This window comes from Electrophorus electricus, chromosome 8 (assembly GCF_041902795.1).
Source record: "Electrophorus electricus isolate QZ-2024a chromosome 8, ASM4190279v1, whole genome shotgun sequence".
NCBI lineage: Eukaryota > Metazoa > Chordata > Actinopteri > Gymnotiformes > Gymnotidae > Electrophorus > Electrophorus electricus.
Window position 1 is genome coordinate 13,689,472 of NC_137504.1, and position 24,529 is coordinate 13,714,000.

Genomic DNA, 24,529 nt, shown 5'->3' on the forward strand with positions numbered 1-24,529 from the left:
GCACTGCAGAAAAAGCAAATAGACAATGCAGTCACTTAAAAAATGTTAATTTAAGTTCAGTGACTTTGTGTCTTATTAGTTGTGATCACTGTTAAACTATATTTTATACGATGTTAGAAACAACCTCATATATTATATATTGGCCATCTACCTCGCTGCTCTCTATATACCAACATTGGCGTCGACCACTTAATTTTTAGTGTTTTCTGTTTTGCGCTGTGGTGTGCATTTCCTGACTATTATTAGACTTCACTGACACCAGATAAGTGCTGTCTTCATTCGCAGGGCTTTAGGTATCCACTCGCTTTGTTTCAGTTTGCATACATTCAAAAATGTCTCTGCGTGTCCTCGTTTTCCTACGCTTTGCAGCACTAGGCTTTCTCATGGCACAAGCCCACAACTTAATCATCCCGTAGAAATGTTTGCAGTTCAAGGCTTGGCCTGCACGGGTTTGGCAGCCCAGAGCGTGCTGCGATGGGTCTGTGACTCATCACCTCACTCCTTTTCATGAGCGGGACTCTTTCTCACTTGTTGCCCTCGATGGGGTTGCAGGAGCTTAATGAACACCATTGCCTGCCGCCACGTGCAGTATATTATGCGAACTGGCCGCAATTGCGATTTTGTATAAATATACGTCATGTATTAGCTGAGAAGGCCTTCATTCTCCTGGCATGACACCGTGCGGTCCTGTGCAATCCTAATGGGTTGCTGAAAGCAAGTAATGTGCACTTTTCCCTGCTGCGTTTCTGCTGTATGTCAACTGAGCTGGTCTGGAAATGACCACAGTAAAGGGAGATACAATGAAAAGTACATTGGGTTCACACTGGTTTTTATACATGAACAGCACCTAAACTGTGATCTTATTTAACAAACACCACCAACAGTTTACATTGCTCTTTGCTTACCGAACACATAGTTCAGTATGGAAATAGGAAATATTTGTGATCCTTCTTAGTTAATAACTAGGCTTTTATTGGCCATGACGTCACCCAAACACTGCAGCTACTGCTCAATCCTGCCTAGTAGGATTCTGGCATGCTCCTCTATATAAAATCATTTCAGTTTATGTAGACCTTTGGGGCATATTGCTCGAACAACCTGTTTCAGATCACAACTTGGTAGGACTGAAACCAGGCCATTCTGAAATATTACATTTTCTCCGGCTTCAGCCACATTGCTGCCGATTTGCTCCGGTTTTGGGCTGTCGTCACGCTGCATGGCCGAGCGGTGACTTTCAGCTGAAAACCGTCTCAGCCAGCTTGGAATTCATCAGCCTCTCGGCGACGGTAATCCGTCCAGGGCCTGAGGCAGCACAACTGCCCCTCACCATCATACACCCTTCTTCAGGCTTCACAGGTGGGCTGAGGTCTCAGTATTGGGTGGTGTGCAGTATTTTATCAATGTCATCTCCAAAACATGATGCTTTTGGGGAGCCCTTAACTAGTTCTAGCTACTTTTCGTTTAAGGTCTTCTAAAATCAAAAACTTTCTGATGGACTGTAGAACAATATAATACACATACAACAGAATTCTGTCCTGAGGAGCAGGTATCCAACATCATGGTTGTTTTTGAAGGGAGGGGCATTGGCAGCTCAGTGGTAATTGGACGGTTGCAGGTTCAAGCTGCCAAGTTGCCACTGTTGGGGCCCTGAGCAAGGCCCTTAACCCTCAATTGCTCAAGTTGTACTCAGTCATAATTGTAAATCACTTTGGATAAAAGCATCAGATAAATGTAATGTGAATAGACTGGAAGGTGTTACTCCACTTACATGTAATTTTCATATACGTTTAGGTTTTGACATTAATTTCCTTGTTTATCTAAACTGTCTTTGGTAAAGATATGACACTAATATGCAGTGTGCATTGTTTAAATACTCCTCGATTATTATGTCTGATTTATGACTTGAAGGCTTAAGTGTTCTGTCGTTATCCCTAAGTGCACAAAGCCAGACCACGAAGTTACCCGTTACCTGGCTAGCTGGTTCCCCTCACCCTCTGCTGCAAAAGATCGCTGCAGATAGTTCGCGGGCAGGAGCCGAAGTTTTCCTAGCAACCATGTCCGTCATGATAGGCCGCCATCTGTCAAGGAACAGTCTCGCTACCTAACATCTACGTCTCACCCGGTCGCCCATTCAGTTCTAGCACGTAGAAGCTAATTATAGGTATGTGCAATTTCAGGGCAGGTGCTTATTCCCGAGTTGGAATCCTGTTAACTATGAACTTGTTAGCTGCTCAAAACATCCTCCATATCAGACACATTTTCACTCGAGAACTGTTTGCTCCATAATATGCCACGTGAGAAAGACGAAATGGTGGAGAGAAAGAAAAATGATTTGCGCCACAGTCACCGAGCGTACGCGTGTGCTCACATGCACTCTTCGGAAAAGCAAGTCGCAGAAGGCGGCTGAGTCATGGTACCAGAGGGCCGAGTGAAGACCTGTCCGTGTTTCAGTTTCGCTGGGGTTTGGGTCATGTTTTGGCACATCGTTCACGGCTTCTGTTTGGCATCTGTTTTTTTCTGACCTCAGTCTCGTGTTGCGTTGGAATACTTTACAGCTTTCCTGCTTTAGGCCCACCTCCGCGGCTTCATTGTTGAAGTGCATTAAAAAAAAGTACAAAAACAAACAAACAAAAATAAAATACAAATACTGAGCACCCCCTAGAGGTCATCCTTCCCACTGATGGGAACACCAGTGCCTCCGCGGAAGCCCTTTTTCCGTGAGTTTTAGCAGTTTTTTTTTTCCTTGGCGGAACCTCCATGTGTTTTTTTCCTGTGTCAGCATCGGGCGTGACCAGGCCAGAAACACTGAGCAAGAATTCCATCAGCTTTTTGGGAAAAGGGGGTGAGAAAGAGAGAAAAGAAATCGCTTTGTTCTTATTGGTAACCTCTTTGTTCTTGTAGCTAGGAGACAGGAGCTATGTAGCCAAGCACTGTGGCTAGTTTGGGATGGTGAGAATAGACAATAAATCGGGGGGAGAGTGAAAGAAAAGAATGAAAGAAAGAAAGGTGTGGTTGAAAAATGAGAAGGCAGGAGAGACTTCACAGTTGTTATTTATTTGTCTTTGTGTCTTAATACGGTGTGGCCTGTCCAGCACTTGGGTAGTGTTGTTGAGTGGCCCTGCATGGCTAAACTTTGGGTACAGGGCATTTGTGTGGTTTGGCCCATCCTGTTTTGGTGAGCCGCTTTGAAAAAACTAGTTTTACTCCCCTGAACTGCATGACTCTTATGGTGCTTGCATTTTAAGAGGCTCCAGGTCTGAGGATTAACTGACAGGCCATGCTTTCCCTGTGACAGTAAGGACTGCTGGTCCTACAGGGAGCCTTCACTGTGTGTGTGTGTGTGTGTGTGTGTGTGTGTGTGTGTGTGTGTGTTACATCACAGTGCATGTGATGTAATTTGTGAACAGGTACTGCAATAGAGATACGGCAGGATCAGTTGTACATCTCAGGATTCACAGCACACTGACACACACACACAGAGGTCTGCATGCTGCTAGCAGAGACAAAGGGTGCACTTCCTGCATCCAGAATTCCCCAGCAGAACCAACTCACAAGGTTGCTCCACATTAGCCACTTCTACAGGTGCTTTATGGGTTATAGGCATGTCTCACTCTGTGTCTCTCACTCCCCGTCTTTATGGGTTCTAGACAGGTCTCACTCTGTGTCTCTCACTCCCCATCTTTATTTGCTTCCACTGTGGCTGCAGGATATATCGTTTGTTGATATTGCAGTATTGGCTTATAACATGTCACAGCATTTCATCATGTGTGCTATGAGCATCCTGTCCAGTCTCAGTGCAATATCTGTTTTGATTAATAAAAGCATTCACGTGATCCAATAAGTAAATCATTTTGATAATAAATAATTTTGGTAAAAATATGAAGGAATAATCTTCAGTGATAATGCATGAAGGAGCAACCACTGTGTGCTTAATATATTGCAAATCATAGCCTATCAAAATCTCAGTATGTAGCAATACAGTTGCATTGTTACTTTCACTGTGAGACCTATTCTCTCTGTCTCTCTCCCTGTCCCGCTTGCGGACTACAGAACCTGACGTTCTCGATGGTTGCAGTCACATGATGCTGAATAATTAACATGGTATCAGATTGCAGGACCATTAAGACCAGTGACGTAAAAGACGCCGTTTTGTTCTACACGTCAGTTTAGAAACCTGCTAAACTGTCCCATACACGTAACGCTGAACGTACCTCGCGAGTTTAGCTTTCACACTGTGGGATTAGTCATCTTTTATTTATTTAATTGGGGGCTCTGATAGACTTACCATTACGCTAGCAGTCTTTTTAACTCACCACAGCAAAACCAACAGGAAGAAGCATATGGGTGGCCAACGTTACAGCTCTATAACCATGCTAATAAAAGTCCTTCCTGCATGACAGAAAAGGGGGCTTCTGTCTTTGGCTCTCAGCTCCTTCACCAGTAGGACAATATCAAGAACAATATGGAGCAGTACGTAGCTGTCAAATAAGAGAGATCCTTCATTTCTCTCAAATGGGGGAACTCTGTCATCTGAGAATGTGCCAGAAATGAAGAATTCACTCACCACTGGAAGATGGTGGCGTAGGGCCCGGTCCCTGAGACGACAGCCCTGTGGGAAATAGGCACTTGCCAACCGCCTTTAACAGGCCGCTCTTAATAATACGTCTGGGAATTAAACTTCATGTTCAAAGTAAGATGGGAATGACTATTCTCCTGGGAGTACTGAGACAGAGGGTCTTATCATCCCACCATACTGCTTCTTTTGCACATATTTTGTGCTGTCTGACTGCTATATACTATGTAATACAACATTAATTAATTTGTCAGTCTGACAAGATAAATTTGGGTTATTTCATTATGTAGTTACATAATCATGTTCGAAACCCATTTAATCCCAGTGATTTATTAAAATGATAAATTATGTCGGGGGAGCAGGTATTCTAACGTGCCCCTATTTCATGTTTGGTTATGCATATTCAGTATCACACTGCATGTACTGCATCAGTAATTTGATGATTTAGAGCAGATAAAATGGTGCTCTACAGTGGAATGGTGCTTTACAGTGGATTTAGAAACACGATTCTTTTAGAGTGGTTCGGTAATTCTGAACTGTAACCTTTCTTTTATAATACACACGACCAGACAAAGCCATCTTTTCTCAACACCAGTATAATTTTGGACACCTGTTGAGAAATCAGTTTAATGCTATACCATGACTATGAAAATTCTCCATTTTTAACATTTATCTGACGCTTTTATCCAAAGCAACTTACAATTATGTACAAATTGAGGGTTAAAGGTCTTACAATTATGTACAAATTGAGGGTTAAAGGTCTTGCTCAGGGGCCCAACAGTGGGGCTTGAACCAGCAACCTCCCCATTACAAGGCAAGTACCTTAACCACTGAACTGCATTTTACAGTATTGCAGCAGCTGCTGTATTCCAACATTGTGTCATAAACTGACACGGACTGGCCTTCCGTCGCAACCCTGAAGTCCCTCGTGTATTCGGCCTGTGCTGCTCCCTGGCCAATGTGTGCCTTTATTATAGCTTACTGCAGGGGGCTGGTGGAACTTCAAGGTAATTTTGCAGGAAACAAGCCCACGAAACCAGCGTCAGTGGAAGAGGGAAACTCGGAGGAAGGGTCACATCCTTGTCAAGCAGCTTGCCCTGCTATCCGGTTGGAGTTGGTAGCGTTTAACCGATGGCCTCGTTGGAGATGCTGATGGTGCAAAGGGGAAGTGTACTCTTGTATTACGGGTTTCCTGTCCACAGGGGATTACCTGTGTCATGGGCATGGGCGTCTGTTGCAGCAGGGTTATTACAAGAGGAAGACTATGAGATGCTGAATCTTTCCATCTTCCAGATGCAGCTTTTCTCAGGAAGTACAACTGTTAACACATATTATAACACCATTATACCTCCATTATACCATATAACAATGAATTTATACTCTGTATTCACTCTGTATGTACTCGCTTTGCCTTGACACTCTGTCTTCCATTATATGACTGCAGAATAACACTGTACAGAGTAACACTGTAACAACTGTGCCATACAGTGTTACACACACAAAGATTTAGGCCTCTACATAGCTGTGCCATATAACACAGAATCAACATACTATCAATGCTAGAAACCAAGCTGAAGCATAAATCTTGATCCTCTGGTCCTGTGACTTCTCATACAGGGTGTCTGACTGTCCTTTAACTGGAATGGTCAGCTCTGTTGTTCAGCCCCAGAGCCATAACTAAGGGAGCCGTAAAACCTTGCAAAGAGAAACATAATAAGAGCAGTTAAGGACATATTAGGTTTTTTGTTGGTTTGTTTATTAAAACCTTTTTTTTTTTTTACCCTGGTCACCACCAGTCACCAGATTGGGGTCTATACTTGAGAGTTGACCACCTGTTGGAGAGCGTGTGTGAAGGTGCCCCATGGTTTCATATAGTTTTACTGCTTGTGATCTGTGAGTACCTATCCTTAGAAAACACCTCAGCTGCCCTGAAGGAAAAACTAATCACGTAACTTCATGCATAATAGAAGTCCAAAAGAATCAATACCCCATTCTGCGTAGATCATCTTCACCCTAACAAGAACATGGCCAGTTACATAACCCAGCGACTGCTGTTAGCATTTTCCAGTGGCATATTCCTTCAAGTGGAAAGATAGCTGAAATGTAACTAGCATAGGAATAACACATGCAATCAGAGTGGAAAAACGTCTGGGAACCACTGGCTTTATTCCTGAAGTTCATTTTTGTACAACTCAGTAAAATTGTAGACAAGGCAGGCTGGCCATGGAATGCACCAAATCTCTATTATGATGTGAACAGTAGACAGTCTACTGACGTAGCTTTATGTGCTTTCCACATTTGTGGAAATAGGGGTTTGAGGTGTGGAAATTGGCCTTTGGTGGTGCAAAATTGCAAGTCCACCCTCTCAAAATGGTTGTGCAGCAGTTGGCGCCACCTCACTCTGGCTCTTTTATTGGATGTTAGCCCATTAAGAACCATAAACACTGGTGTATTAAGTTACAGAATGTCTAATAAAGCACACCAGGAAACAGTCCGTAATGCATGTTGTAAACAGCAAAATGTTTTGTTACGCTTTCTTCATTTTAGCCACTAGTGCTGGTCTAGTGGAGTCGGGCGAGTGGTCAAGGAGACAGTGGTCATGTTTTGGTGGTGAAGCCGCTGACATAGGCTTCGACTCCTCCCCGTCTCTTTTGGGCCCACAACTCATTTTATGCCGTTGTGGCTCTTGTCTTTCATGAAAAGAGCCGCCTTTTGGGCAATCTGGAAAGGTAAACACTTTTAGTACTAAAAACTTCCGTCTTGCCCTGAGGTGACGACCTCTACTGTTTATGGCGTTGGCGGAGAGGAAAGGGGCCAGAGCCAAAAGCAAACAAGCTTTTTTAACCAAAGCTTTAACAAAGTCCAGAGAAACTTGTTTTGCGCTTGAACATGCTGCATACCTCCGTTTTGGGGCGATGCTTGTCGAGTACATCAGCCAACTGCTCCTTCATTGCCTGTGATCCAACAAAGACCAGCAGGCTGATGTCGCTCCCATAGCTAATTGCACACACTTTATCAAATGGCATGGTTATGTGGACCAACAGTAAAACATTTTCCGTGCGACTCAGGCGAACTGGCTTCTCTTTCTCACTCAGCCGACGGCAAGTTCCGTGAGGTCGGGCCTTCTGCTGCCAATCTGTTCTGCGAATGTTCTCTGAACCACCTGTGTGCCAGCCAAAGCACATGGCGAGTAACGCCCAGGCTACAGGGTACCAGTATATAAGAGGCCCGACGGAGCTGTTGTGAGCTGTTATCGAGATGTGCTGTACACATCCTCAGCTCGTTCATGGCTCAATAAATAATTGGCTCAATAATGCCAGTGTCAACAGGATGCAAGACAGAGTTCAGTCTCTCAGCCGGGCTCAGGAGCAGTACTTCTTTTTTTTTTTTAATGCCGCTTTGAGAAATACAGTCTTAAATGCTGCTGAATGAAATCCGAGGTGGACATTAATCTAATTGAGCTGGACAGAATGAAACAGATTTGAGTGAAGCAGGGTTTTTTCTAGAAACGGGACGTTCTTTGTCATGCTCCTTCTGCATGTGACTTCTTCTGAGAGCCCTGCAGGCATCAGCTGGAGGAGAATCCTCCCAACCAGCATGGCATAACATTCAAAAGCATGGGCCACAGGAGAAGATTTGTTCAGCAGCTGCTGGCTGCGTGCCAAGTGGCGTTATTATCAGACCAGGTCTTTGGTGGAGGCATTATCTGCATTTGCTAATGTTGTATACATGTTTGATTTCCTGTCATGTGGGCCTTTGTGGGTGTGTGGGTGTGTGGGTGCATGTGTGTGTTCCGGGAGCCGGGGCAGCACCATTGTGTTAGCAGGCAGAAAGCAGGAAACAGAAGACAGTAGGAGAGAAGAATAGTTGGGAATTCTGCGTTCGGATAGTACCGGAGCAGGGAAAATCCTCATTCGGCCTGGATGGAAGGCTTATTTTTAGACCCTGGTGCTCCTTTACCGTCCTCCCTCCAGCCTGGGAATCTCAAGTGCCCAATCCAGCACTGTCCACTCATGTCCTTGCACACTTGAGACTGAACCCATAATACTGACACACGTGCTTAAACTAATTTAATTGCTCTTCTAGTTTTGTGGTTTATTAGACAAAAAAAGTGTCTCCTTCACAGTTCCTCAGTGGTTACGAAATATATACATGCAAGACGCAAAAAATGTAGTTCATCTCTTCAGACGAATGGGTTCAAATGTAAATATGGCCGTGTCCTTTTTGTATTGGAATGATTGGACGTGGTACACAATGGCTCAATGTTTTAAGGCTTGTAAACATTCATGCACATGTCTTTGAGAGGCAGGAAACGTGAGCGTGCGGTGTCATTCTGGGGTGATGTGTGAATAATGGGTGATTCAGTCTGGACTGTAACTGTTGACAAAGTGTGAAAGCAGCATCATTGCTGTTGCTGTTATGGGACTAGATTTTTTGGGGGGGGGGCTTGGCACGGTATGACATGCAGACACAGTTTCTTGTATGTTGCAAAGAGAGAAACTAATATTAAACTAAAACAAAACAACTATTCATTTTGGCTATCTCGCTGCAGATTTGATTCAGATTTGTTTCCTTTGTTGCGGCAGGAATTTACACACAGGGAATTGAGTGTGCCCAGAATGTGCCTTTTAGTTCCAAAATGTGAGTCATACATTTCACCCTTCACTCTGTGTGATCCCTGTGGTAAAGAGAGCATGCCAAAGCCCATTCGGGATGCATGGGAATTACATCATGCGTCTTTGAGCATGCTACACCATTGCTCAGTGGTTGGCAAGTTGAATTTCAGTGAACACTTGGGGAGGTGAAAAGAGAGGTTCATAAAGCCATCAGAATGTGCTGCCTGACGTTTGCTTCCAGCTGAGGATGGTCATTTAGAGACGACCCCTTCGCTGAAGCTTTCGTGATTGCACCACTTGAGCCATGGCGCCTTATGTCACGGTGACACCACAGGACCAGTTGCATCTCTATGCAACCAGTTCTAGCAGCAGTGGGAGAGTATGCAACTGGGCTTTACTCTCCCACTGCTGCTAGAACTGGTCAATGGGCAGCTCACTGGCCTTTTCCTCTACCAGACACATACCCTTTGCTGTACTGTATATTTTCAGATTTAGAAGAGCATGAAAATACAAGTACACCACACACTTCCTGCTCTGCCCTAGCTGCTGGCGATTGGCTCATGCTGGATAGCGCCTTCTGACCTCAGTCCAAAGACCCTGAGTTCTTTAAGTGACTCTATATGGCAGTGACCTACTTCCACCATTAGTGCCATAGCCAGGGACTGGGACAAGTGTACACCATTCCACTTAAGTGCAGGTCCACCACCACCATTTCCTGTGCATCGGTTCCAGATAGCTGGGGACAGGATTTTTCTGCAGGAGCTCACCATGTCTCAAGGTCCATCTGCTTCTGTTCTGCATTATGCTGCATTATAACGCAGAGGCCCCGCCTTCCCCCCCCCAAGCAACTACCATCTGCCCCAAATTGTTTTCTGGGCACAGAAAACTCCTACGTTGTTTTGGAGGGAACAGGGGGATGTATTAATGACCTTCACATGTGGAAGCTTAGGGATTTTAATGCGCTTTTGTAGCAACATGCACTGAACTGAGAAGAGCAGTTTGTGTTGATTAGCAGAAGAGCGCTAACAAGCTGATATGTGAATGTAGTTTAGGGAAGCCAAAAGATTTGCATCATGTCAAGATTCAGGAACACACTGGGTCTGAGTGACACCAGCCCGCTGCAGCTTCCGGCAATGTGGGGAAACAGTGCAAAAAGGAGCGGACGTTAGCAGAACCTCCTACACGTTCCCTGATCCGTGACCAGTTGAACTCTGACACTCCTAACGCTCATGTTAGAGCTGAGGGGGGCAGGGCTGGTCCAAGATCAGAGTCAGAGGGCAAGTGTAGACCGGGGTCAGAGGGCACGCATTCCCCGGACCATGGCCAACTCCATAAGGAGGAGAAGTTAACGATGATGAAGGGCTTCCTCTAAACACGACCCTGATCACTGGGTTCTCAGAGGCCACCTGTAGCTGGGGTCAGCTGTGCAGGTTAATCCCATCCTGCCAGTCCTTTCACAGAGACGTCACTCCATTTCCTTGGACCTCCTCACTAGCACGCGCCTTTTTGCTAGTGATCCGTTGAGGTTTTAGGAACTCTGCTTCTTACTCACTGTACATTGTGAGCGAGCACCGTGCACATGTGTCTGCCCAACTTCGTGAAAATGTGAAAACTGATAGTTCTGTATTTCATTGGCCATTGTGCCCTGTCAGTCACAAATCCCTTGGCTCCTCCTTTTTCCTTTCCCCACTCTTCTCCTGTCTCTTGCTCCATATCCGTCTTTCTCTGAGTCAAAGGCAAAATGCACTTTCGTTAAAACCCAAGCACCAGGAGTTCAACAGTGGCAAACTATTTTAGCTGCTTGTGCATGTCATCCTTCACCTAGTTTTAAGAAGCGGACATGAACCGAAACCCAGTGTGGTTTCGTTGCTGACACAAATACGCCTGCATGTGAGCTTTTCACATACCAGTGGTTTTTTTTTTTAGCTTTTAACACCCCTCTTCACATGTTTTGCAGATCTGTCTACGGCACAGAGGAAGTTTGCTGAATCGCTGAACGAATTCAAGTTTCAGTGCATAGGAGACGCTGAAACGGATGACGAGATTTGCATTGGTGAGATCACAGGATGGCCCACTCAAATCTGTTCTGTTACAAGTAGCAGAATTGTCAGCTCACATTTCTTCACTGTCAAACCCTTTGTGGCCAGTTGATTGCATGAAGGGACAGACTGATAGAATCAGCTTCTTTTTATTCAGATTCATTCATATTACTCTAAAAAAAAAAGCCGTACAGCATGCCTGCTGACACAATGGTGCTGCCCCGGCTCCCGGAACACACAAATGCACCCCCCCCACACACACACACACACATGCACCCACACACCCACAAAGGCCCACATGACAGTTGTTAACCTTTAACAACTGAGCATCAAAGTCTTAGATGTTCAAAATGTAAACAGGGGCAGGGTCAGTGGCGGTTGCTTTGTGACTTCTCATAGAAGATCTCTGAGCCCAAAGCAGGATGGGACTGAGGGGACCAAATATGTGCAGGCAGTTGCAATGCAGGACATTTGTGTTTTGGAGTATCTACAGCTTGTATGCTGCCCCCTGCTGGAGCATATAGCACAACTGCGCTCTCACGCACCACAGCCTGAGCCATACTCCCAAAAACGCAATGTCAGATGAGAGCCGGAGAAAATTTGGAGAAGCTCAGTCCTAATTTTAGGCAATATTCCAGACATATAATAGGCATAATATAGGTACTTTATGATACTAGAATGTAATAATAGGTAGATTATGGGTACTTTATAGGTAAACAGTATGGGTGTGTGGGGCAGAGGTGCAGTCATTCTAAATGTCAGATAAGACAACTCCAGTATTTGGTTATAAAAATATTAATGGCAGAAAAACTCAAAAACTATTCAAATCCTCCATGTAAGGTTTTTTGAATGCCTCATAAGGTTTGAATAAACTCTTTTTAGGGTTTTAGGGACAATTGGAAGTAGTCCATCACTATACAGAAGAAAGAGAGGGGGAGAGAGAGAAAGAGAGGCGAGCTTAATGCTGGCCATCTTACAGCAGACGTTAATACAGAAGTGTTAGGAGATGGAAACCTTCACTAATATGTGTTGTGGCAACGTTTGGCAGAAACTTTTTACACAGAATTCTGGCTGCAGTCTGTTTAAGTATCCTTGACAAAATTGTATAAGCAATTATTTGTCCAAAAGAAGTTGCACTCTGTTGGTGCCAAATTCACTGTTCACTGTAATTCCCAGAAATGGCACTGTAGCCCCTCTTAAGTATTAAATGAGAGAGAAACTACTTTCTTGTAAAAGTTCCATTTTACTGCACCTTGAAACCTTTTTCATATTACGTTCATGTGAGAGCGTCATTTTCTAACCACAGAGCACTGCAGAATTCAATGACCGTTAGGAGTTGCTTACAGTTGATAGTATCACTATAATAAACCATAATTGAATGATCCCCACGCCTTCACAGAAACCTGCACATTTTATCAGTGTGTACACTGAACTCTAATCCAGGAGCAACTGTGACTCTGTTTTGGCTCTTCCTGACTGGTCCTGTAAGATCTGTTGAAGAGAGAGGTTTTCAGATGACTAACATTTGACAGAAATCTTAGCACCCGCCACTTTTGAAGGGGGAAAAAAAACCCAGCCCAGACCTGTTATTTGGCCTCCAGCAGTAGTTGGGACTCGGCAGACTTACCTTAGTGCGGTGGGGGAGCTTTGTTCTCATCCCGGTTTCAGACAGGAGACCGTGTTCGCTGGGCATGACAAGAACAGGAATACTTATCCGCCACCAATTTCCCCATATCTGTACAGGTCACGGTCACAACGAACAAGGCCAAGCTGATCCAGGAACAGAACTCCACGTTTTAAGAAGCTTTGAGAATATATCTGTATGCTGTTCCCTGGCCACCCTGTACAAAAATAGCCTATCACAAATTCTTCCATATCTGACCTTGCACAGCTAGAGGTCAATGTCTGAGCACCAGTGCGGGTTATCAGCTAGGCTGTTCTCGGGAGGGCTCGTTTTTAACTCTGTGTCACTCCTGCTTCTCCGGTTCAACAGCCAGTTCGCTGCAGGAGTTTGCCGGCGTTCTGCAGAACCTGGAAGACGAGCGGACACGCATGGTGAGTAAACCCAGAGCCCCTCTGTCGTCCTCGTCTTCCTCCTCATCGCCGACGGATAGGCAGTAATTTGGCGTCTTTTATTTCTTCAGATCGACAACGCGAACGATGTTCTCATCACGCCCCTCGAGCGGTTCAGGAAGGAGCAGATCGGAGTTGCAAAGGTATGAAATATCTGGCATTAGCGCGTCTTCTCCCTCGTTTATAAAATGCTTCGGGGCCCAATGGCGCGAAGCGTTGTCTTGGTGGACACGTTGCCCTTTCATGTGGCATTTGTAGTAGCAATGACCTGAAAGTGAAAGTGATGGTTGACTGTTGCTCAGAGGTTGCGCTTACGTGCCCGAAGCCCCAATGAACCAACATTAAAGTGTTGATTAATTGCGGCGCTCTAACGTATCACAGCTGAAGGGTCGAAAACGGCATGCTGTCTCGGCTCTGTCCAGGAGAGCCGTTACTTATGGCATAACACTGCCATCTGTTGGCGCAGCACCTCCGGTGCTAAATGGTGGTTTTAATATGACACTTCTTGTATTGGATACTGTTGCACTGACGATAAAGGTTCTCCCTCACTGTACCGAACTAACAGTAGAACCAATCCTACATTTCTGAGGGTCAGACGCGAAGGATTAGGGAGGTAACTGTCAAGTGGAAATTACTTTATGACTGAAACAGTAAAAGAGGTAACGAGGGCATATGACACCATCGCCATAGTACGTGTTGCGTCTTTGCGCCTGCTCTCTTATTGCGCTACACACAGCCTAACCGACGCTCCTCTGCTCCTCAGGCGTAAGCAGGTGGCCGGGTGAGGAGGTTAGGGCTTGAACGACCAACTAGAGAATATCAAGCGAGCGTCGGAAGACAAATCGGACTCGCTTACTTTCCCTCTTAGCACGCAGTTCGCGCGTGAAAGGTTGGGCGGTCACTTGAGGGAAAGCCGCCGACAGGGACGCGCACGAGGCGTCTTCCCGAAGCGCGAGGGAGAAGTCTACGGTTCCTACCTGTCAGTGACATCTAGTTTGGGAGGCGTACCGGAATCTGTGTGCTGCTGCCAAGAAGTGACACATTAGTACTTAGACTAAGCATCAACCGTTACGGGATGACACGAAGCGTAGCCTATAGGTACAGAGCAGTTAACGGCATGGCATTCGTACTTTGTATCACTCTCGATCTCTATAGGGACTACTGAATATGGATTGCAGGCACTCCTTCCATGCAGAAAGAACAGATACCGATGTGGTGGACACAAATACAGAACAAATTGGTTACACGCGTGTGTTTTGGCACTTATAAAAGTGTTTTTTGTTTAGCCTAAATTGCTAATATTTATGTCAATGAAAGAAAGGCGTGAGCAAATATCCAGATATGTTAATTCCATTATGCAAATGAGTTGGGCTCTAAACAGCATATTAGTTATCATTAATTGTAAACTAGATTACAGCTTTTTGGCTGTCCTAAAAAAAAAGCACTCCAAAAAAAGCTCCCATAGACTTTGAATATTTTACTGTACTGCACAATATGAGTATACTATATGTTTTCTTAGCTATGTCCTAGTTTAAAAGTGAACAGATAAAGAAGCCGTAAAAGTGAAAAATATTCTGCCATTGCCTGAGTTTGGTCTCTAATACTGTGTAATATTCTATACTATTGCATAATATTGTGTAGTCTTGTGTAATACTGTGTAATAGTGTGTAGTATTGTGTAATAAGGTGTAATGTTGTGTAGTGTATCAGCTGTTCCAGTACTAATGAATTCCTTGCGGTCATCTCCCTATGACTTGGTATATTCACATCCATTAAAGGAGGCGAAGAAAAAATATGACAAGGAGACCGAGAAATATTGTGCTGTATTGGAGAAGCACCTCAGCCTGTCGGCCAAGAAGAAGGAATCACACCTTCACGAAGTATGCATTCTTCTTCCCTGACACCTTGCTATGATTTGCATATGTACATGTACCTGTGCAGCTCAAAGCAATAACTTAAGAAATACACTGTCATGGATAACAGGTAAAGCAAGATAGTAATCAGTTACTTATAGCCAGAAAAAACAACAACTATTATCCAGAATAATGTTATTTGCATAATGCTCATTGTAATAATTTGATTCCAGGCAGACAATCAGGTGGACCAGGTGCGGCAACATTTCTACGAGGTGTCACTGGAATATGTGTTTAAAGTGCAGGAGGTCCAGGAGAGGAAGATGTTTGAGTTCGTGGAGCCGGTAATATTGTGATCCATTCTCCTAGACTTACCTGTTTTTAATTTAACGCTTAATACACATAGAAGCATCTAAATGTATTTGTTCATTATGGTATGCTGATGCCTGTAACGATCAAACCCATTACTTTAAAAGAGATTCTGGTTTTTCTATCTCTCTGATGTTCCTGATGGTGTTTTTGGTTGTAGCTGCTGGCTTTTCTGCAGGGACTGTTCACATACTATCACCATGGCTACGAGCTGGCCAAAGACTTTAACCACTTTAAGACAGACCTCACCATCAGCATTCAAAACGTAAGCGCAGCCTTCACACGTGCACCATTCTACCTTAAAGGCGGGGGGACCCTCACCGAGCAGAACCTCACCACACAGAGCACTTTCAGAGCACTTTCCTCATAGCTTTGAAGGAACCGCACTAACAATGCATGTAGTGAATGCAAGAAGTAAAATAATTCCTATACATTGCGAAGAGGACTCCAAAACTATATGAATCATTCGACCCAGCTCTGATCTCTGGGTTTTACTAATATTCCATGACTTCATACCATGCTTTGACTTGTAATAGTGTGATCGTTAGATTTTAAAGCATGGTGGTGCATCCTGTCGTGTCCAGTGCCAGAAACTGCACGGCATATGCAAAGCACCGGCTGGAGTCAGTTCCAGGAACTCTGAGCGCATCGGCTCGTTTTTAAAAAACATAGATGCAGCCGCCAGGGCGGAGGAGGTAAATGGGGCTTCTGTGTTTTGTCAGACGCGGAACCGGTTCGAGAGCACCCGCTCGGAGGTGGAGAGCCTGATGGGGAAGATGAAGGAGAACCCTGACGAGCACAAGCGCATGAGTGCTCACAGTATGGAGGGCTACCTTTTCATCTTGGAGAAGCGTGAGTGGGGCGACACGACCCCTAGAGAAAAGGCTCAGTTCGCCTCAGTTAACCTACTGTTTTTGTGCTCACTCATTCACTTTATTGCTCGTTCATTTCTCCCTCTCTTTGGCTCTGTCTTCCTTTCAGGTTCCTTCGTGTCCACGTGGGTGAAGTACTACGGTACGTACCAGCGGGAGCCCAAGAGATTCACCATGGTGCTCTTCGACCAGAAATCTGGAGGGAAAATTGTAAGTGGACCCCCCCCCCTCTCTCTCCTCCTTCCCTCCACACCTCCCGCCCTCCCCCCCGCCGAGTGCCAGGCTGTGACCTTGTCATGCTGGCAGGCGAGGGCTAAGATGTTGGCACAGGTTACTGCCACGAGGGGGCCCGGGTGCCTGCGTGCCTGGCTGGCAGCACAGCTGGGCGTCGTGCCCTGTCTTCCAGCACGAGGGGGGTTTTATCACCTCAGACAAGCACCCTGTCTGGCTCTTATTCCCACTCCACCACACACGACCCAACAGGCTCGAGGCACACTGCCACCCACAGTGCCCAGCCAGCTGTGATACGTGTGTAATCAGTTAAAGACTTTGTTCCCCTTAAAGACTTAAAGACTTAAAAAATGGTGTCTGCAGTAATATAATAGAAACATGAAACATGCTGGTGAAATATGACAATATAGGAATAAGACAAAATATGCATTTGGTTGGAAACTCCATTCGGCACGTACACACTGTTACACGCACGCACACACACACACACACACACACACACACACACACACACACACACTCAAATGGACAGAGTTTTAATCAGATATCAGATGTATTTGTGTGAATTTGTAACAGTATTTACAAATATATTTTTTAAAATTGCCTTGTAAATTGTTTTGTAAATTATTTTGTAAATTGTTTTATCACAATCCTGGCCAATCTGAACATTCGCTTGAGTCCTCGGAGTCTTTTTGAGGAGGCCCTCCCTTCCCGTGGTCATTTCATCATGGTGTAATTTTGGACTTTTGTAATCTGAACCTATCAGCCCCAAACTATTACCCTCGTCAGAAGAAAGGCAGCTTCCGGCGGCCTGTAGCCAGTGCAGTCTCCAGATCCTGTTCATCTTGAACGTGACCCGTAAATGACCTGCCTGCTATGTGTGAACGAGCAGAACTGCCCAACAGCTCAACAGAGTAGTTATGATCACATCGCTCAGGGCCTGACAACTCACTCAGCGCCTTCCATACTGTTACAGTCTGTGTGTCGGAGTTTAGTTTACAGTAAGTAGAATGTTTTCAAAGTGTTCAGTGTATTTCACTGCAACAGAATTCCCGGGGATAGGTGGGCATAGGCTCCCGGGAGAGGTGTGCGTGTGTGTGAGAGTGTCTGAGAGCGAGAGCAAGAGAACAGGCATATGGCAGCTGAGAGAAAGGTGAAGTGTTGGTATGAAAATAGGTCAGCTCTTCATTACTCCCATGTCACGTCCATTCCAGTCATCAAGACGTGGTGGCGCTCTAATTAGAAGCACCGCTCCGTTTGTTTCTCGAGCCGTACGGATGTGCACGTCACTGCGCGCGCGGCTTCGCTAACAAACTGAGTTCCCTACAAATAAACCCTGCGAATGCCACAACCAGAAAAGCCATCCACACACATCTGAAGGGAGCTCCAGTGGGTCGCGGGGCTGCTGGAAAACATTCTCTGAAGTAACTCTCCTCATTTCAGGGAGAAGAGGAGAGCTTCGTCCTCAAATCCTGCACCAGGCGGAAAACGGAGTCCATCGAGAAGAGGTTCTGCTTCGACGTGGAGGCCGTTGACCGGTGAGTCGCAGTGGCGCCCGGCCGCCTCCAGAGGCTGCTGTGACACATCCGGCAGATGTCTAGCAAATCGGACTGGTGGGCGCGCAGGTGCATGGGGGTGGGTTCTACCAAACAGCTGTTGTGTTCCACAGTGGAAGTGGGGATCGGGGAGAGGGAGTGGCCCAGGGAGAGGGGCGTGGCCCAGTGTTGTGCTCATAGCTATTTATAGCATGCATGGCCCTGTGCCAGCCAGAGATGAATGCTACATGATGCATGCTGCATGCAGTGTTCTGTGTGTGTGTGTAAATGTCGTTCCTATCATGCAGTATAGTGGATTGAACTCCCACTACCTGTCCATACCTCAGTGTCTCTTACTGTATTCAAATGCAGACTAAAAACTACAATCTAGATTAAGATCATAGACTAAGATATCTTCAAGCCATAGTTACCTCAGTGCACTTGACTAATCACTATTCATTCATTACGTATCTATTAACAAGAAAAAAATGATATACGTTGTGTATTTTCCCTCTGACTGGGTTCTAGCTTAATGGTATCCTTAGACTCGGGCCTAGTATACTAACAAGAAATGGAACTGAATTCACCTACAGATATTTATATATTTCTCCATGCAGGTCTATTTAGAGAGAGGAGAGAGAATACATATAAACTGAGAGAAAAGTGTGTCACTCCTACACTTTGAGACTGCGCATTTACAGCAATACGAAAGAATTAGAATCGCTGCGCATCTGAACACCTTTTAATATGCATGTCAATATGACAGTTCTGTCTATGGAGAAACAGTGAATTGTACTGCATGCATAAACAGATGCTCACACAGACACACCACACACACACACCAAGCTGATGGCAGCTGAAGGTTAGAGATACTAACAATTCAGCCATACAGAGTGGCTGAATTGAGTCTTCAGGATGGGGGCCATATGTGATTGATGGTATCGCAGCGTAGAGGATAGGACATTACTGGACGTGGGGAAGCAGATGTGAAAGGGAAGAAATATGTATTTGGGTGTGCACCCTGATTTATGAGTGCAAGTATATACGTTTATGTGTGTGCGTGCGTGCATGTGTTCCATTTTCTATCTTCTGGGGGGTTAAAATGTCTCCATTATAGGAGCGGTTGGAAAGCCTGAGAATTAGTGTGACATGACTTGCCTTCTTGAGGTATTTGTAAGATTGTGAAGAAAACAGTTGTTCATTCGCAGATCTCTGTTTGCCAAATGATACAATTATGGTTAGTGAATTTACGGTTAGGGTTAGATGCTGGCATTGCTAATTCACAGGGCAGTGAAAAGCCTCCATGAAGAGTGTGTGTGTGTGTGTGTGTGTGTTTGTGTGTGTGTATTTCAGGCCTGGCGTGATAATAACCATGCAGGCCCTGTCTGAAGAGGACCGCAGGTTGTGGATGGAAGCCATGGACGGGAGGGAGCCGGTGCGTTGCCGTGGATTCTGAGATTATTCCGTATCCAGGGCACCATAAAGGCACCATAAAAGATGTCGGGGCTGACTTATGCTATGCACTGGTCCTCCACCACAGTGCCGAACACTAAGGGTCTCAGCCTGATCGTTTACTCAAAAACGCTGTTTGCCAAGGGATCACAGAAGTACAATGTCTATACGTTTCAAATGGATAAGTAATTGCGCAGAATACTGCATGCCGTTCCAGTGTGCTCAAGCACAGATGTTGTTTTTTCCATTTCCTGGAGAAGGTATGTGTAAAACCAAACGTCTTTCTCTCACAGGTGTACAATTTGAATCGAGACAGCCAGAATGAAGCAAGTACGTGCTGTGCTGGATATCCCCTAATTCTCCATATGTTCCATAAGACACACACACACACACACACACACACACATGTGCGCAAACAGAGCACACTAAACAGAAGTGCCTTGCAGTTAAAAGGTGCTGCTTTTCTTCTTGTCTCTGTCCAGTGGCCCAGTTGGATGTGATTGGCTTCAATGTCATCAAGAAGTTCATCCATGCTGTAGAGACAAGAGGTATGATGACCCTGTGTCCTTGTGTGTGTGTGTGTGTGTGTGCGTGTCAGTATGTGAGCCATCACTATAGGTGTGTGTGTATGTGTGTGTGTGTGTGTGTGTGTGTGTGCGCGTGTCAGTATGTGAGCCATCACTACAGGTGTGTGTGTGTGTGTGTGTGTGTGTGTGTGTGTGTGTGCGTGTCAGTATGTGAGCCATCACTATAGGTGTGTGTGTATGTGTGTGTGTGTGTGTGTGTGTGTGTGCGCGTGTCAGTATGTGAGCCATCACTACAGGTGTGTGTGTGTGTGTGTGTGTGTGTGTGTGTGTGTGTGTGTGTGTGTGTGTGTGAGCCTTCACTGTAGGGGTGTGTGTGTGTGTGTTTTTACCTCTCATGCTGTGCCTCAATATCTCCAACAGGCATTGATGAGCAGGGACTGTACAGGATAGTTGGCGTCAGCTCCCGCGTGCAAAAACTGCTGAGCCTAGCGATGGGTAAGAAAACACCCAGCAGGTGGAGCCAGTGAGCAGCGCTGTCTGCCTAGAGGAAATGGGGCACAACTCATGAGAGCAAGCATGTGCTTGTGCTGCCAGTCCAAGACTACCGTTGAACTACCGTTGAGCGGCAGGCACTTTTTTTTTTTTTGGTTATTCATCTGGTTCTTTTCCAGCACAAAAAAAAAGTACTATATTTTAAACCAGAGCATGCAACAGGCATCTTTCAATGGCGAGAAAGGTTTCACTGGTGACAGCTTACAGTTTAAGGGTGTACTGCAGTCCTTTACATAGATGTTGATAAACCCCAGTTTAGGGATGGTGTTGTTTGGTCGTAACTGGTTGGAACACTTACATTTTTCTTGTACTGTCTTAAAGGGGCAGATATGAACAGGTTTGCCTCTTTCAGACACAGAGAGAGTCTCCTTTCTGGCAGTGTGCCAACTGCACTTGACAAGATTACGTACATTACATATAAACATCTAAGAAAAAGAAAAGATTAAGAAAATTTAGATTTACACAAATATTTTCGCAGGCTAAGACATTTGTTTTATTACAGTACATAAAGTCTTAGAAAATGTCAGGATAATTAATGAAGTTAGCTGGAATTCCCTCCATTCCTCTTCGGTCTGCTGTGTTTTGAGAAGGCCAGAAAAGCGAGCATGTTGCCACGGTGATGGAAAAAGCATTGCGTAAGGCCTTTCCCCCACCCATCCAATCAGCAAAGCGGAGTTGTGCACGATCCCACGTTGCCTGGCAGTGCTGCTGGTGCGATCCCGCTCGCGTGTGATTTGCGCGTGTCGCATCTGACAACTACGGGCCCGGTGAGGAAGGTGAAGGTGATCGTGCATCTCACCCATGCTTTTCTCGGGTTGACTCCCATCTGTCACACTGACACAAAAATTCCATGGGAATGCCAGAGATACTGGCAGTCATTCAGGAGTGTTTGTACAGGCTATACAGAATGCTGCCAAAATACTGCTGAAGTCTGCAATCGCTATATGCCTTGTGCTTTATTAAATACGCCCACCCATACATTAAACACAGAATAGTAAAGATCAGCATGTGTTATTTGGACCAAAATTATTCATGTTTGTTAGATCCATGTGAATGTCGTGATTTTATTAAGTCACCCGAAGAACGTTCTTCTGGAAAATTTGACACTGGACTCAATGCTTGATTTGTTTATATTATTTTTAAATCACAATTAATTTGATTTGTCAGTGATACATCATTCCTCCCTAACATGGAGTATTTGTCAGCAAAACAGCCACCACGTGATGGGATGATTATTGTAATGTGTGTATCGGAATCTTGAGTGAATTTATCACCTTACCTCACCTCTCAGATCCCAAGACGTGTGCTGACGTTGAACTGGATAGCCCCGAGTGGGAGATCAAAACAATCACCAGTGCCATCAAACACTACCTCAGGTACCGGCCCCAACACACACACACACACACACACACACACGGCTCTGCTGGCTCCTGCTGAACTTCCTTTGTAAGCGAGGGTCCTGCTGATTTGAAGGCCGCCAGTGGAGCTGGTTAATCCTGCCCCCTGCCAGCCTCCTCAGCCTATCAACACGAGCAAGCTTTTATCCTACCTGAACACATGGTAGAGGGATTAGTGTTTACATATTACATATTGCATTTTATTTAATTACATATTAAAGATATTCTGACTGAGGGTTGAATTTGTTTCTGATGGACTGAAGGCACAAAAAAAAAGAATTTAAAAAAGAAACAGCCGTCTCCCTTCAGTGCCTGTTCGTTCATTTATATGGCATCAGTATTAATCTATCGTCTCCTCTGCTCTCAGGATGCTACCAGCACCTCTGATGACCTACCAGTACCAGAGAAGCTTTATAAAGGCAGCCAGTGAGTTCAGCTGCTCTCTTTCTCTCTCTCTCTCTCTCTCTCTCTCTCTCTCCCCCTCCCTCTCTCCGTCCAGTCCGACCAGGCTGACCTGGTCACCGAGAGCACTCGTCTCTGTTTCCTCTGACTTGTTTTGGCGGCCTGCTCTGGCGTTGGTTGCCGCAGATAACGCCGCTCTCGCTGCCAGCCCAAGGGCCGTCCCCGTACCGGTCAGGAGAGACAGGAAGTCAGGGTGGGTGGGCCGGGCCCGGTGGAAGAGGAAAGGGATTTTTCAAGCATGGCCTCCGGGGTTCCGTCCTACCGCCTCTAATATGAAGCCCTACCCCTTCCTCTCGCCTCGCACCTCATACCTGTCTGTGCCTCTCCTGTCTTTCCTAACTTCCACTTTCTCTCTCTTCCTTCTTTCACTCTCTCGCTCACTCTCACTCTCTTTCTCTCTGCTGCGCGCGCTCTCTCGCTCGCTCTCGTGCCGGTTTGCTACATGAGGCAGTAGAGTGGGGCGATTTGAGGATCTTGTCCTCGTGTGAACCGTGGGGAGCTTTTTTTGGTAGCTCCCCCCCCAACTTTCACTCCTCCGTTCCCCTTCCTCATCCCCCCGTCACGGTTATGCGAAGGGCATGGTGCCACCTGGAGCCTGCCTCTCATCTGGAAAAGAGAGAGAAAGAGGGTGAGGGGGAGAGGGAGAGAGAGAGAGAGAGAGAGAGAGAGAGAGGGAGAGAGGGAGTGTCAGGGGATCGGAATGTGTATGCAAGTGCATCTGTGTGGGCGCTGTAGAGTGGAAGAGCGCATCTCAATTCAGCCCTCACACATACGCGCCTGAGGGAAAGACTGAGATAGTGTGCGTGTGCGTGTGTGTGTGTGTGTGTGTGTATGACTGAGAGAGAGAGCGAGAGAGAGAGAGAGAGAGAGAGAGAGAGAGAGAGAGAGAGACCACCTCTCTTGCCCCTAGCGTTCTCTGGCTGGTCAAAGCTCCAATTTGAGCTGCCCCACCCAGATCTCCACTGCCAAATACCTGCTCTATATTTACACCACCCCCTCCACCACCCGTGCCCTTACACCACCTGCACGCTGCGTGGCGTCTGTGTGAAGTGTCTGTGGTTGCCGCGCCAGGCCTCTGCACACTCTTCCCCTCTCACGTTCATCCCTGCGCTCTCCTCAGCCCGGTGCCGTAGGTGCGATTATAGTTCACACCAGTGGGAGGTGCTGTCTCCGTGCACGAGGTGCTTAGTTGGGCGAAAAGAAGTAAATGGAGAAAGTGGAAAAGGTACACCGCCCCCCCCCCCCCCCACACACCCTCACTTCCCCAGCACACACACACACACACACACAGAAACATACACAAGAGCACGTTGCCGTGCGTGTTAGTCAGTTGTTGCCTGTACCTCTCCACTGTTGGTCCTGTTATTGTACACTGAAGCCAGCTGCCTGTACTGGAGTACTCCTAATTGACTACTCTGTTGTACTCTGTCAACCTTTCCTGGCCTTTTCACAAAACAACTGGTGTTAGCAAGAGGCTATAATATATGCATTTATACTGTAATACACTGCAAACATTTTGACACATATTGTTATATTCACACACACACACACACACACACACATAGACATATATATATATATAAAATGCACAAAAAACACATTAATTTGTATTTCATTTTTCCAGTATAAGAGGCCACTGGAAAAAGCAGAACTGTGCAACGAACCGAACAAGCTGCTATCGGTTAGATGTAACTGATAGAAAAACATAGATCCATAAGTACCACTAGAGAGTATGTTTACCACGTAATCTGGCAGCTGTACATGTCCGTATGTGTGAGATGTGTTTGTGAACGGTTACGCCTACTCAGACAGAAACTGTGGTTTTGCACATTCATAACTGTAACTCTGCTCTTTACGTGCCCCTGTTCGTACCGGTGGGCTAATGCTCGAGCTGCTTTGGCCAAACAGTACAAGGGCTGCGAGCCATCGATGGGGCAACCCGCTGGGGCCGACCCGCCCCAGCATGGCTCCTCCTGAAC

General features: G+C 45.8%; 1 protein-coding gene across 4 annotated transcripts in view; it reads left to right on the forward strand.

The window, feature by feature from the left end:
* LOC113585514 (rho GTPase-activating protein 26) overlaps nt 1-24,529 on the forward strand; it is a 52,309-nt gene that overhangs the window by 11,800 nt on the left and 15,980 nt on the right. For all 4 annotated transcript variants that reach the window (XM_035527038.2, XM_081719187.1, XM_035527036.2 and 1 more), the window contains exons 2-16: nt 11,147-11,242; nt 13,222-13,283; nt 13,373-13,444; nt 15,079-15,180; nt 15,387-15,497; nt 15,683-15,787; nt 16,245-16,374; nt 16,504-16,604; nt 18,069-18,163; nt 19,514-19,595; nt 19,906-19,942; nt 20,095-20,160; nt 20,560-20,634; nt 21,983-22,067; nt 22,456-22,514. In XM_035527038.2, the coding sequence (XP_035382931.1) occupies nt 11,147-11,242; nt 13,222-13,283; nt 13,373-13,444; nt 15,079-15,180; nt 15,387-15,497; nt 15,683-15,787; nt 16,245-16,374; nt 16,504-16,604; nt 18,069-18,163; nt 19,514-19,595; nt 19,906-19,942; nt 20,095-20,160; nt 20,560-20,634; nt 21,983-22,067; nt 22,456-22,514 (1,278 nt within the window). The remainder of the gene's footprint in view (nt 1-11,146; nt 11,243-13,221; nt 13,284-13,372; nt 13,445-15,078; nt 15,181-15,386; nt 15,498-15,682; nt 15,788-16,244; nt 16,375-16,503; nt 16,605-18,068; nt 18,164-19,513; nt 19,596-19,905; nt 19,943-20,094; nt 20,161-20,559; nt 20,635-21,982; nt 22,068-22,455; nt 22,515-24,529) is intronic.